This window comes from Nyctereutes procyonoides, unplaced genomic scaffold (assembly GCF_905146905.1).
Source record: "Nyctereutes procyonoides isolate TBG_1078 unplaced genomic scaffold, NYPRO_anot_genome, whole genome shotgun sequence".
In the NCBI taxonomy this organism is placed as follows: Eukaryota; Metazoa; Chordata; class Mammalia; order Carnivora; family Canidae; genus Nyctereutes; species Nyctereutes procyonoides.
Genome location: NW_026575045.1, coordinates 2,786,541 through 2,802,094, shown reverse-complemented (window position 1 = coordinate 2,802,094; position 15,554 = coordinate 2,786,541). Strand labels below are relative to the sequence as shown.

The window sequence follows — 15,554 nt, the reverse complement described above, 5'->3', positions numbered from 1 at the left end:
CCCTAGTTCGTTTCCCAGAGTTAGGAGTCTTTATGTTCTGTCTCCCTTTCTGATGTTTCCCACACACTTCTTCTCCCTTCCCTTATATTCCCTTTCACTATTATTTATATTCCCCAAATGAATGAGAACATATAATGTTTGTCCTTCTCCGACTGACTTATTTCACTCAGCATCATACCCTCCAGTTCCATCCACGTCGAAGCAAATGGTGGGTACTTGTCGTTCCTAATGGCTGAGTAATATTCCATAGTATACATAGACCACATCTTCTTTATCCATTCATCTTTCGATGGACACCTATGCTTCCAGAAATTGATCAGAATAAGGACCGCATGTTGGAGATTTTGGAAGGAAAGGGACTGAGTTTCTTATTCCCACTCCTCAAATTGGAGAAGGAACTGTTGAAGCAAATAAAGTTGGATCCATCCCCTCAAACCATATATAAATGGATTAAAGATAACATCTCCCCCAAACTTCATGTAGATAAAGGATTTGTGAACATCTTAATGACTAGCTTCTTACAGTATATTTCTAGTGAAGTAAACCCACCCAGTGATGAGACAGATTCTTCCTCTGCTCCTTCCAAAGAACAGTTAGAGCAGGAAAAACAACTGCTTCTTTCTTTCAAGCCAGTAATGCAGAAATTCCTTCATGATCACGTTGATCTGCAAGTGAGTGCCCTGTATGCTCTGCAGGTGCACTGCTATAACAGCAACTTCCCCAAAGGCATGTTACTCTGCTTTTTTGTTCACTTTTATGAAATGGAAATTATTGAAGAAGAAGCTTTCTTGGCTTGGAAAGAAGATATAACCCAAGAGTTTCCTGGGAAAGGCAAGGCTTTGTTCCGGGTGAATCAGTGGCTAACCTGGCTAGAAACTGCTGAAGAAGAAGAGTCAGAGGAAGAAGCTGACTAAAGAACCAGCCAAAGCCTTAAATTGTGCAAAATATACTGTTGCTATGACGTAACTGCATTTGACCTAACCACTGCGAAAATTCATTCCGCTGTAATGTTTTCACAATATTTAAAGCAGAAGCACGTCAGTTAGGATTTCCTTCTGCATAAGGTTTTTTTTTGTAGTGTAATGTCTTAATCATAGTCTACCATCAAATATTTTAGGAGTATCTTTAATGTTTAGATAGTATATTAGCAGCATGCAATAATTACATCCTAAGTTCTCAAGCAGAGGCAGGCTATTGCAAGGACCTTCTTTGCTGCCAGTTATCATAGACTGTTTTAAGGTAGAAAACTGAATAGCAACACTGAATACTGTAGAAATGCACTTTGCTCAGTAATACTTGAGTTGTTGCAATATTTGATTATCCATTTGGTTGTTACAGAAAAATTCTTAACTGTAATCGATGGTTGTTGCCGTAACAGTATATTGCCTGTATTTCTACCTCTAGTAATGGGCTTTATGTGCTAGATTTTAATATCCTTGAGCCTGGGCAAGTGCACAAGTCTTTTTAAAAGAAACATGGTTTACTTGCACAAAACTGATCAGTTTTGAGAGATCGTTAATGCCCTTGAGGTGGTTTTGTGGGTGTGAAACAAATGGTGAGAATTTGAATTGGTCCCTCTTATTATAGTATTGAAGTTAAGTCTACTTAATTTATCAAGTCATGTTCATGCCCTGATTTTATATACTTGTATCTATCAATAAACACTGTGATACTTGAAAAAAAATGTGCTCATGTGCTCACAGTCCGAGCTCCAGTGGCAGAAAGTTCTTTCTAGCCCCAATCTGTGGACAGACATGACACTTGTCCTGCACTGAAGCCAGAGTTCCAGTCTGCAGCAGGAAGGTTGGCTGAAGGCATGGGCATGGACACATGGCTGGCACAGGCCCTGTGGAGCATGGACACTCACTGTCTGCAGCTCTGGCACGGGGCTACGGACCCTCTTCCATAGCTCTGTCTGTATTTATGTTCAACACAGCACTTGCTGATATTACATAAATAAGACTGTCTGGTTTCTGTGCTTTGAATAAAGGTTTGTTACCTCTGTCAAAAAAAATTTTTTTTTCTTCAAATTCCTGGTTTCATAAGGACTTGTTTATTTGAGAAAAAAGGGTCCCAAACATCAGGCTGTTCACAAAAATAACCCACAGTATCAACTTTAGAAAACAAATCTTTTTTTTAATTTTTATTTATTTATGATAGTCACACACAGAGAGAGAGAGGCAGAGACACAGGCAGAGGGAGAAGCAGGCTCCATGCACCGGGAGCCCGATGTGGGATTCGATCCCGGGTCTCCAGGATCACGCCCTGGGCCAAAGGCAGGCGCTAAACCGCTGCACCACCCAGGGATCCCCTAGAAAACAAATCTTAAGACTATTACACTAATTATTTTTCTAGAGGATGCCTTTGACATGCCAACTCTCATTCACAAAAATACATTGTTACATTTGTGTTGAACAGCCCCACATAGCATTCTTATGTGGGGTATAACACACATACCTCTAATTCAAAGCTGCTCTCAGGTGCTACTCAACTAATGCGATTGCCTTTGCAGTTAGGGAAGCAACTACTGAGCTCATGTATGAATGGAAAGAACTGTACTCCCTGCATAACAAGAGATTATTTTGGAGACAGTTGGTAACAGTTTGGCTATTGTGGACATTGCTGCTAGAAACATCTGGGTGCAGGTGTCCCGGAGTTTCACTGCATCTGTATCTTTGGGGTAAATCCCCAGCAGTGCAATTGCTGGGTCTAGGGCAGGTCTATTTTTAACTCTTTGAGGAACCTCCACACAGTTTCCAGAGTGGCTGCACCAGTTCACATTCCCACCAACAGTGCAAGAGGGTTCCCCTTTCTCCGCATCCTCTCCAACATTTGTGGTTTCCTGCCTTGTTAATTTTCCCCATTCTCACTGGTGTGAGGTGGTATCTCATTGTGGTTTTGATTTGTATTTCCCTGATGGCCAGTGATGCGGAGCATTTTCTCATGTGCGTGTTGGCCATGTGTATGTCTTCCTCTGTGAGATTTCTCTTCATGTCTTTTGCCCATTTCATGATTGGATTGTTTGTTTCTTTGCTGGTGAGTTTAATAAGTTCTTTATAGATCTTGGAAACTAGCCCTTTATCTGATATGTCATTTGCAAATATCTTCTCCCATTCTGTAGGTTGTCTTTGAGTTTTGTTGACTGTATCCTTTGCTGTGAAAAGCTTCTTATCTTGATGAAGTCCCAATAGTTCATTTTTGCTTTTGTTTCCTTTGCCTTCGTGGATGTATCTTGCAAGAAGTTACTGTGGCCGAGTTCAAAAAGGGTGTTGCCTGTGTTCTCCTCTAGGATTGTGATGGAATCTTGTCTCACATTTAGATCTTTCATCCATTTTGAGTTTATCTTTGTGTATGGTGCAAGAGAGTGGTCTAGTTTCATTCTTCTGCATGTGGATGTCCAATTTTCCCAGCACCATTTATTGAAGAGACTGTCTTTCTTCCAGTGGATCGTCTTTCCTCCTTTATCGAATATTAGTTGACCATAAAGTTCAGGGTCCACTTCTGGGTTCTCTCTTCTGTTCCATTGATCTATGTGTCTGTTTTTGTGCCAGCACCACACTGTCTTGATGACCACAGCTTTGTAGTACAACCTGAAATTTGGCATTGTGATGCCCCCAGCTATGGTTTTCTTTTTTAAAATTCCCCTGGCTATTCGGGGTCTTTTCTGATTCCACACAAATCTTAAAATAATTTGTTCTAACTCTCTGAAGAAAGTCCATGGTATTTTGATAGGGATTGCATTAAACGTGTAAATTGCCCTGGGTAACATTGACATTTTCACAATATTAATTCTGCCAATCCATGAGCATGGAATATTTTTCCATCTCTTTGTGTCTTCCTCAATTTCTTTCAGAAGTGTTGTGTAGTGTTTAGGGTATAGATCCTTTACCTCTTTGGTTAGGTTTATTCCTAGGTATCTTACACTTTTGGGTGCAATTGTAAATGGGATTGACTCCTTAATTTCTCTTTCTTCAGTCTCATTGTTAGTGTATAGGAATGCCACTGATTTCTGGGCATTGATTTTGTATCCTGCCACGCTGCCAAATTGCTGTAGGAGTTCTAGCAATCTTGGGGTGGAGGCTTTTGGGTTTTCTATGTAGAGTATCATGTCATCGGCGAAGAGGGAGAGTTTGACTTCTTCTTTGCCAATTTGAATGCCTTTAATGTCTTTTTGTTGTCTGATTGCTGAGGCTAGGACTTCCAGTACTATGTTGAACAGCAGTGGTGAGAGTGGACATCCCTGTCTTGTTCCTGATCTTAGGGGAAAGGCTCCCAGTGCTTCCCCATTGAGAATGATATTTGCTGTGGGCTTTTCGTAGATGGCTTTTAAGATGTTGAGGAAAGTTCCCTCTATCCCTACACTCTGAAGAGTTTTGATCAGCAATGGATGCTGTATTTTGTCAAATGCTTTCTCTGCATCTAATGAGAGGATCATATGGTTCTTGGTTTTTCTCTTGCTGGTATGATGAATCACATTGATTGTTTTACGAGTGTTGAACCAGCCTTGTGTCCCGGGGATAAATCATTCACCACTTGGTCATGGTGAATAATTTTCTTAATGTACTGTTGGATCCTATTGGCTAGTATCTTGTTGAGAATTTTTGCATCCATGTTCATCAGGGATATTGGTCTGTAATTCTCCTTTTTGGTGGGGTCTTTGTCTGGTTTTGGAATTAAGGTGATGCTGGCCTCATAGAACGAATTTGGAAGTACTCCATCTCTTTCTATCTTTCCAAACAGCTTTAGTAGAATAGGTATGGTTTCTTCTTTAAACGTTTGATAGAATTCCCCTGGGAAGCCATCTGGCCTTGGACTTTTGTGTCTTGGGAGGTTTTTGATGACTGCTTCAATTTCCTCCCTGGTTATTGGCCTGTTTAGGTTTTCTATTTCTTCCTGTTCCAGTTACCTTCAAACTTTTATTGAGAATGTGCTCTATACCAGGGGCTGAGGGTATAAATATGATTAATGTAATAATGATAATAATAGGAATAATAATAAAATAATAATTGCTAAAGAAAATCACTCTGATGGAAGACATGAATGAAAACAAAATCATTACTATACAATATATTAACTGGTGTACTAGAACTCTTGAAGCAACTGGGGAGGAAGATACTAGTTCTGTCTGGGAATTGAGAAAGCATTTCTGAAGGAAATGAACTTTGATCTGGGCTTTGAATGATGAGTGGAATTTTAACAGATGGAAAAAGATGAGAAATATATTCCAGGCAGTGAGCACACAACATATAACAAGACATGAAGACATGAAAGAGCATAATACCACATTTGAGAGGGTTGATAACCTTCTATGTGGTTAAAGTGTGGGTATGCCATGCTATGGAATTCAAACTCTATCCTTTAAGAAATTACTTTAAGTAAAACAGCACAATTTAGATCTTTATTTTCAAGAGTAGCACTTTGGTGACAGGATAGAGGCAATACATGAGATACGGTGCAGGGGAGGTAAAAAGAAGCCACCCTGAACAGACGGTCTCGTATGCGAATATGGCCTAGAAGTAGGGAAGTTTGAAATGAATTGTAGAGAGCCCCAGAGACTAGATTGATAAGTTGGCACTGAGTTCTTCCTTCCAAACCGAATCCTGGTTTTGTTCCACTTATCCTTCCTCCTATCCCTAGTCATGATCATCAGAAGAGGAGGCCCTTCCCCTGCCCAAAAGATAAATCTGCTCCAGGATGAGTCCATACAGTCTATTTCTAGCCAATGAGATGCAAAGAAAATCCTCTAGGGGCCTTCTGGGAAATGTCTTCTTTTTTTTGAAAAAGGGAAACACAGAAAGAGGCAATCTCTTCTTCTGCTAAAAACTGTCTCCATATGACACTTGGAGCTGCCATGTCACTCCTTTGCTATGATAAAAGTGGCCAGTCTGTGGATAAAGCAAATGTTCAAGTTACCTAATTTCCTGATGTTGTTACTGAGCTACTGATATAAACAAATCTGGAATTGCCTTCCCTTCAGACATCTTAAAAGATGAGCCAGTTTGGGAAAGAAGTTAATAAACCAGATTTTATACACTTATATTGAGACTACAGTAAAGATGTCTACGGATGAAGTTCAGGGCTGGCATGACAAGAAATGAAACCAAAAGCCAAACAGAGTTCTTTGTTTTTTGCCTTGGGCCTGGAGGAATTCTTATATTATAAATGCTTGCTCCTTACTACATTTTCTACTGTTAATTATTCATGTCTTTATAAATATAATTAATGCATTAATGTCTTTATAAATCTAATTAATGCAATTTATATCAATAACAATAATGACTAACACATAACCTAACAATTTTCATTGGGGAAATTTCATTAGTGCTTTCACAGTATTAATGTTGGTGAAAGGATTCTGCTGTTACTTCAAGTCACAGAAATGTGTCCCTGTGAATGATGACAGAGAAGCAGCACAGACCTGGGCTCAAATGCCTGCTCCTCCACTACGTTACCGTGTGGCCCCAGCAGGTGGCTACATTACCATGGACCTCAATTTGATTAAATTTTAAGTGAGTTTCATGAAATTTACTCTGTAGGGTTTGTGCTTAGTGATAGTAATTACTATGTGCATCCACATTTTCAGAGTTGTATTGACCTTTGTTCTTGAAGTTCACAAAATTGTCAATTACACATCATGGCTCCCAATCTTTGATTTTCTATTTTAGTCTTCCTTCTACCAAGGTCACTACTAACTTGAGAACCCTCAGGTCAGGAAGGAGGAGTTGCAAATCTATTGAGTTCAAGGTCATGGACAAGGCCATTCAGTTGTCTGACAGGGTCACTGCATCAAAAGTGTGGACCTAGCCATCTTAGTTTCTCTCCCTCTTATTGCAGAATGACTTTCTGAGCTCTGGACCATTCCTTTTTTCAGGTTCTGCAGCCAGCCTGGGGAAAGGCTTGGGACATAGAGGTGTAACTAGACCCACAGCAAACGTGAGCCTGCAATACGGGTTCCAATTCAGCCTGCCAGACAGTCCACAGTTGGGATACTAAAATCTCTGCAACTCATATTAGATTTGTATTTTTATTTCCACTTACCCTTGTTTCTTATGTGCATAGCTCCCCTAAGAAGCTTACTATTGGACCATCAGCAAAGCTAAATCTAAGTTCTAGGTCTATAAATTTATGAAGGTAGAATCTCAGTGATCAGCAATAGACTGGGGAAAAGCAACTGTGACCCTATCCATGCATATTAAGAACTCTTTTAAATAAAAGGACGACACCTTACTGACTCAGTGGGCTTACTTGTAAGCCCAGTGTGGCTTGTGAGCCAGTGTCCCACCCACACACTGGTTTCCATGACCAGGTACAAGAGCTCTGCTCTGCTTCTCATGAGCGTGGCCCCAGTGACTGACAGGGTTCAATGTATTTCGACTAGACACCAGTCTTGTCCCTGGATAATCTGAACACTTGGGCTCATTCCTTTTTAATTTAGTGACCAGGAATTCCTAGTCAGGACATGTTCTGTTTTGCCTTTTATTGATTGTGCAAATGAGAGTTGCTTGATAATTATGGATGTCAGTATCCATTTGATATTTGGGAACAAAAATGTTTCCAGTTCACTTGTAAAACTCAACATTTTATTTTTATAACAATAAATTCAATATGTAAACTCTAAAATACATCAGAAATATTTGGTTATCAAGAGAGTTACCTTTTTTTTTCTTTTTTATAACCACTTCCCACCAGGGAGGTAGAGGTTAGACTATATTGTTTATTTTCCCCTTCTTGGGCGTAGCACAGTGAAAAAAATAGAAGAAGAAAAAAAAGATATACAGTGACAATATTCATGTGTGGAAAAGCTTCACTATTTATCTCCCAACCTACACTCCATCATTTCTGGGTGGGCTTGTGTTTGCTTGTCTTCTAATATTATACACACACACACACACACACACACACACACATACACACAGAGTTTGAGCTTGGGGTAAGTAGAGAAAGATAAAACTAAGATAATCATCTGATTTATTTGAGTGCATTCTTTGTCCACCTGTGCTCTTCTTCCTCAAAGAGAAGTCCCTATATATAAACATTGTAACTACTATATGAAAATAAACAAACTTAATAAATGCATATCTCAATGTAAGCCTCCATTAGCATGAACATATTCTGAGCTAAGTGCAAATTCTTTGCATTTTTTAGCCAGGGTTTCATATGGAATATTGATTTTTTGGAATGGCTCCTGGAAAATTGTACGGAAGCAAATATACTCCAATAATTTATAGAAACCTTGTATTTCTATAAAATTTTAACTTCTTACTCTCTTCCAGGCCCTGCACGAGCAAGCTGTGGTCTCGGCGGTCTGGCTCAGTCCCCCTTCACCCCTCCGCTGCCTCCCTCTCCTGACCTCCTCTGTAGGCACATTGACTTTCTAAATTTCTTTTCTAACTCACCAAGCTGTCTTTGCCCTCAGACCTCCACATGGTCAGTCCCCTCCCCTGTGTGTTACCACCTCCTCAGGCAGCCTTTCCTGTGCACACATTCTAACACTGTGCTGCCCTGTAGACATACCAGGGGAGACAGATGTGAGCCTTACATGTAACTGTAAATATTCTTAAAAAAAAAGATTTTATTTTATTTATTGAGAGAGGGAAAGAGTGCAAGAGCTATGGAAGAGAGGGAGGGTTAGGGGCAGACAGAATTTTAAGCATGCCCCACCCACACTGAACCTGATGTGGGGCTCCATCCCATGACTCTGAGATCACGGCCTGAGCCAAAATCAAGAGGCAGACACTTAACCAACTGAGCCACCCAGTTTCTCCAGTAACTGTAAATATTCTAATCGCCAAATAAAATTTTTTAAGTGGACTTAATTTTAATATTTTGATTTAATCCAATATATCTAAAATATCTTTAGTCTACAAAAATTAATGTGATAGTTTACATTTTTTCCTTATACTAAGTCTTTAAAATTGTCACCTCTCTTACATGGTATTTTAATTTGGACTAGCTGAATTCTCAGGAGCCACATGTGACTAGTGGCTGCTATACTGGGCAACACAGACCCCAGGTAAACCCCCACCTCCACTCACTCTCATCACATTACCCCTGATGGATCATTATCACACTTGCTGGCATTTGAAATTATCTTTGTTTATTTACTTGTATGTTGTCTTTCCTCCCATCTGCTATCTACCCCCTGTCCTGAGCTGAAAAGTCTAAAGGACCAGGAGCTTCAATTTGTTTTTTTTGTTGTTGTTGTATCCATAGAGCTTGATGTATTGCCAGATTTCAATAAATGTTTACTGAAAGTTAAATGAATAGGAAACCAATGTTTTGTTAAAACAATGCATCTATGTGCTGCTTTTGCTTCTTTAAAAACTCTTCCCTCTCTCATGCTGTGTTTCAGATAGATGGAGTAATAATAGCCACCCTTGTTTTATTCCCCTTCCACTCTTCATCCGTGTCCTGCTGTAACTGTCCTGTGTTGCCTGTATCCCACTATTTTTCTAAAATAGGGTTTCATCCTAAAGAGAGTCCACCTTTAAAGCTACCTTCAAGTTAGCATTCAACTCACACTAAGCAGGGAAAAAAGGCGAGCATCTGGACTTTCTCTTCTTTCCCTTACTAACCATTACAGGATTATGTCAGAAAGGTAGGCTGTAACTCGCATTTACTATACTTTTAGCCAATGGAAAGAACACAGGATCAGTGAGTGATCAGTTGGAGGCCCTGGAAACTGCCTGGAGGCCTGGGATTCCCCTCCATTGTTGCTCTAGAGGTGACCCAGTCTTGGTGTGCCACTGAAGTTCTGTGTGACAGTGGTCAAAGTTTCCAGATTTACCTGTGCTCATTTCCTCCATCTGTAAAAGGGAAATCACAATTATTGCTTATTTCCAGAAGGAGACACAGAGAAAATAACCACAGAATATCTTATGCCCGGTGCGAAGCATTTCTGCTGCTCATGCAAAGCAATGGGCATTGACTCAGTACCTAAGATTCTGTTTTAAATGCAGGTATCACAATAAAAATTTGTTAGTTTTAGAGGGTAGATCAGGCTTACTAGCAAACAGTAAAAAGTGGGCGGGGCTTGAAAAGAGGTCCTACTCATTTTATAGTTAGGGAAGTTTGTGGAAAGAGAAAAGTTTCTGCAAGCTTGCTTTGGCATTTAATTATATTAGCATACAACTGCTCCAGGAGGAAGCAGAGTGAAGAGAAAGCTGACCTGATTGGGCCATCCCCTCCCTACCTTCTCAGCTTTCTCTCCCCTGGATATCTTTGGAATTAAACTCTGTAATAAACCTGGTTCTGGTTTAGCTGCAAAACCAACAGAAGGTTTGCAAAATTAAAGAACACTGAGTGTTCAGTTCAGAATTCATTCATTCATTTAAAAAAATATGTATCGTGCACCTGCTATGTTTACAAAAAATTGATATGCAAACATAGATTAGGCGTCCGGGGGTGGAGGACTACCATTTTAGCAAGTGACACATTCATTAGCAACAATTTCTGTGATTAAATTTTCAATTACAATCGTAATAAGCCTTGAAGGGGAAGAACCAGGTGGTATGAGAAGATTGAATGAAGGAGCCCTGACTTACTTAGTCTGTCCCATCAAGGTGACCTTTCAGCTCAGTTCTGAAAGACAGGGAAGGTTTACCGAGTGAAGGTGGTTGGGGAACTTTTTAGGCAGATGGAGCGGCAGGAGGAACCTGGCATGGTCAAGAGAGAGAGCAATGGCTAGGGTACCCCAGAGTGTTCCCCAATGAGCTGCTAAGAATGCAACAAGACCCACTGCCCAAAGTCTCCGCTGTTTTCCCCAGTAGGGCTGACTGTTCCTGTTTCTCTCCATTCATTTACATGACACATATATTTAGCACCAACCTGATACATGAATTTCCCAAAACTTGTGGAAACTCCTGCTTTCTCAGGAGCCATTAGCAAACCTACACATTTCTCTAGTCCTGTCTGGAAGATCCCTGTGCTGAGTCATCGGCTGCAGTACCAGGCAGGAGCAGCAGGGGGCAGACAGCTTTCCCCTGTGTTTGCTTCGGTAGACTCCCCAAGTAACGTGGGGAGAACCAACACTCAACCTGACCTACAGTGTTGAAGGAGGGATTAGCAAATGTGGCTACTACCAGAGTCTGAGGCCATTGCCTCTCTCATCTTCACTGAGCATTACAAAAGCAAACAAAACTCTTAATTTATTAGGTGTGAGTTAATTCACTCTGAATTAAACTGGGAAGCATTACTAATGTGTCTTAATGAAGCTGTGACAGTCACATAATGATGGTTAAGAAAAAAAAGCCATTTAAAGGAATACTTCTCAAAAGTATCAGGAAGCAAAAAAGGTCATTTTCCACTCTCTTTCAGGATTGCTTTTACACTGGAATGACAGTTGAGAGGAGATCCTAAGAGAGATGTAGAAGGCTTTAAATATGCAGCTATGTGGTCCATTGCAATTTGAGAGTTGATATGCTATTAACAGGAAGACAAGGCATCTTCCTTTGAATGAAGTCAGATGCAATCTCATCAGGTTTATGCTAAACTTCTGGCAGCTATGTTTCCGACACATGATAAATAATGATACCTCTGGGGAACACAGAAAAATAGACAAGGCTACTCATTACTACAAATTGGTCACAGACTGGGTAGTATTCGCCTCACAGTGATCATATGTGTTTCTGATTGCTGCAGGTGGAAGTCTCACGCTAGCTACGAGTCAAACCAAATAGCAGATGTCACCAAAGCCAATCTGCTGATGCTTAAAAATGGAACAAATGAATCAGCAAACTATTAAGGAGGGAGGGCTGTCCAATCATTCTGTCATCAAAAGCCTTGTATGGACAATGTGGTCTATGTGTAATCAGTGTTCCTCAGCATGACCATGGGAAAGAAAATAGAAGCCTGTAGTTCAAGCATAACTATGAGCATTGACTACATTTATAAATACCATATTACAGAGGTATAAACAGATTTCAAAACAATATTTAAAATGAATCACTAGAGCAATGCCTCCCTGTTATCATCATCAGTTATTCAGCAAATGGCACTGCTTAAAATGAGGCATGATCTCTTTGGAAGCACACACTTAGAGTAGAATACAAATATGCATGAATATAAGAAACATGCAACAAATAAATACACATGAAAGTAATATAGAAAAGCCTAACACGGGCACAATAAAAATTAGAAAGGATGGCATGATTTCGGGGAAGTTAATAGACATATTTTCTACGTGGCAGGCATTATGCTGGGTGCTTTTAAGCACCACTACAGGTGTATTTCAAAGCAACCCCGTAGAGTCGTGCTATCATCTCCAACTCATGGCAGACTTATGGATGTGGATGTGGAGCAGTTTGCAATAGCAGGCAGCAGGCTCCAATGTGGAGACGATCTGACTCTGCAGTGGACCCTTGCTGCTGTCCATCACCCAGCATCCTTCTCCTCTTCTATCAGCGTCTCTCTTTCCTTTGGGGAGATTTGCTTCTTCCTCACTGTGAGTAGTTCTAGAAGTCGCCTTTGACCAGAATCTTCCTGTGGGAAGGATCTGAAGGGAAGGCCTTCTAAGATTAAGCCAGTCAACTGGACTTTCTCTCTTCAATACTGATGTAAGGAGGGAAGAAACTGCCCCTGCCAGGAGTCTCTGCCCTGGTTCCTGTCCCACCTCTAGACTTCCATCAGTTTGATGAGTTGTGCTCATCAGTATCTTTATAGTAAGTTGAACCAGAGTTATATTTGTTACTCATAACCCAAGAACCTAATGCCTCAAAGTCAGTGTGCTTTTAATTCCCAACTGTGACAAGAAAATAGCATAGTTGTATTTTTATTTCAAACACCGAAATAAGGGATCCCTGGGTGGCACAGCGGTTTAGCGCCTGCCTTTGGCCCAGGGCGCGATCCTGGAGACCCGGGATCGAATCCCACGTCGGGCTCCCGGTGCATGGAGCCTGCTTCTCCCTCTGCCTATGTGTTTCTGCCTCTCTCTCTCTCTCTCTCTCTCTCTCTCTCTGACTATCATAAATAAATAAAAATTAAAAAAAAAACCGAAATAATTCCACAAATAAAAGATTAGGTAAAAGTCATTTTCGTAAATAGAACAATATGGACATCAAACGATGTTGACCTTTATTTTCATTGTGGTTCTTATTAATACACAAATTCAAAATATGGTATTTATAACATCTATAATCTTCTAGGTAGATTAAAATTGTTTTCTTACAGGGGCACCTGGGTGGCTCAGCGGTTAAGCATCTGCCTTCGGCTCAGGGCATGATCCTGGGGTCCTGGGATCGAGTTCCCCATCGGGATCCCTGCAGGAGACCTTCTGCCTCTGCTTGTGTCTCTGTCTCTATATATATGTCTCTCATGAGTAAATAAATAAAATATTAAAAAAATTGTTTTTCTACACTACCATTTGTGGGTAATGTACAGTAATTTCTCTTATTAACTGAATCCTTACCAAGTGCCATGAACTATGCTAACCTCTTCACAAATAGTAATTGTGTATTATAAATGTTATTCCTGTCTCACATACGAAGAAGCCAAGGCTTAGAGAAACTCAGTGACTTTCAAACAGTAACATACCTAAGAAACCATGAAACAAGCCCTTGAACCTGGCCTATCTGAGCATAATACTTCACATACACCTGCTAGATTAATCTGCTCCACTGCTCTATGGAAAGTTGGGGTTCCTGCTTCTCATCCTAACCCCTTGAGGTGGCTTTCATTCTCACCTAGTCACATACAAGAAAATTAGGAGTAAGAGAAGTTAAGTGCCTCACCACAGTTCACAAAGATAAGAATTGATTCAGTTTGCAGTGGAAAGGTCTCTGTCATTTCAAAGCCACCATTGCACTGAGCTACCCCCCTGGGAGGTTTCATGGTGTGTGGATTAAGTAAAAGCACAGTCATAGCATGCCTATAAAATGATTACAATTCTCCAGGTGCATCACACACTTCCAAGGATGGAAAGCACTTTAACTAGCCAGCTGTATTCTTTTAAACCAGTAGGGCTTAATACTTGATAGCTTCATAAATTTGTGCTGAATCAATGGAGCCAACACATTAAAACATTAGTCTTCATCTTAGTGATCTTTAGCAAAATACAGAATCCTGGAGTGAGAAGGATATTGAGAGATGACTTCATCCATTTTTTTTTTTTTTAAATCTCAGTGGGGGAATTTAAGGGCCAAACAAGTTGGGAGACTTGCCCTAGGGCCCAGAGTTGCAAACTGGGAAGGAGGGTGCCTGTCTCTAGATTCTCAGGTGAGTGCTCTTTCCACAACAATATATTTCCTCCCCTGGGCACTATTTAAAGGTAGAACACTAACTTAAGAACAAGTCAGTAACTTGATTAGATAATCAAGTTTCCTCAAGTTTCAGTTCTTTAAAAAATATTTTTATGCAAGGGCATTAGTCTCTTGAGCACATCCTAAGTCTGTAAATCAGATGCATTTTAGATTTGCCTCATTTGGAGCACGAATACTTCATGGTTAATGGGATTTTAGCGGATGATAAGATAGCATGATGGTGCTGGTGGGTGCAAAAGATATGCAGCTTCCCACTCACGCTTCTACCTCTCAGCATTCTCTAATTTATAAGGTATTCCCCTGGTGCTCAACTCACTAAGGGATCCATCGCCCCCTCTTCTCTCCCTCCTCCTGCTGAATAACCTTGAGGAGATTTTGATTGGCAGCTTGCTTCAGCCTTCCCACACAGTGTGCGGAGCTCCCACCTCCACCCCTAAAATACACTTCCTCGGCCCCTATGTTCCATAAATCCTATTTCCCATTGCTTGCTCACAGTGAGATGGGAGTCTTGTCAATTCCTAAAGGACCCTGTCTTTGTTCTTTTCCTCGAATAACATCTGGCACTGTGACAATCAAAAGCTGAGGATGAAGGGAAAGTAGCATGACACAAGGCTAGAAGACAGCCTAAGCATCAGAATTCAATCTTTTTATTTTTTAAAAGAATGCACTGCTATTAAATATATCAGGTGAAAGAGAAGACTGCATGCCATTTTCTTTCTCCAAAACATTTCTTCTAAAGCGGGGGCCCTTTGAATGCAGTGTGTAACCCCCTGCAGGCTGGATGGGGACTTGGACTGACCAGGTAGGCCTGTGTGTGATCCTTGGACCGATGACACATGTACAGTAGCTGGATGAGGAACTCCCTGGGTGAGAGCCAGCTGGCGAGATTTTGCTGAGGCTATAACATAGTTGCAAGGGCCTAGCCTTGCCTTCTTCTGTCTTCTTCTCTGCCCAGTTCTGATTAATGTATGTCCTTTGACTCTTCCGGCTCTTCCTCCTCACTTTTCTCAACGACCTCACAGGAGATACTGCAGGCAGATGGCACTGGCTTTCCATCTGGGTAGAATTGCTCTGGCTTTAAGCTCAGCCTGAGAGAAGCTTAGAATTGGAATTTTGGATGATGACCTTTGTCCTGATGCTTCCCAGTGGCACTCACTAGGGCCAAAAGACAAAGGATTTGCATCTTAGCACTGTGAGCAAAAGTTACCTGGTTTTGCAGACCGATATTAGATATCAGGGCCTGTGCTGAGTCAAAAATTCTGAGACTGTCTATGGAGGCTCACTTGGTTCCCCTAGGTT

General features: G+C 40.8%; 1 protein-coding gene across 1 annotated transcript; it reads left to right on the top strand.

Moving 5' to 3' along the window:
- Positions 1 to 299: 299 nt before the first annotated feature.
- Positions 300 to 1,219, top strand: LOC129509267 (eukaryotic translation initiation factor 4 gamma 2-like). The gene has a single exon (XM_055324704.1). The coding sequence runs from the start codon at positions 300 to 302 to the stop codon at positions 912 to 914; it is 615 nt and encodes a 204-aa protein (XP_055180679.1). The 3' UTR covers positions 915 to 1,219.
- The last annotated feature ends 14,335 nt before the right edge of the window (positions 1,220 to 15,554 follow it).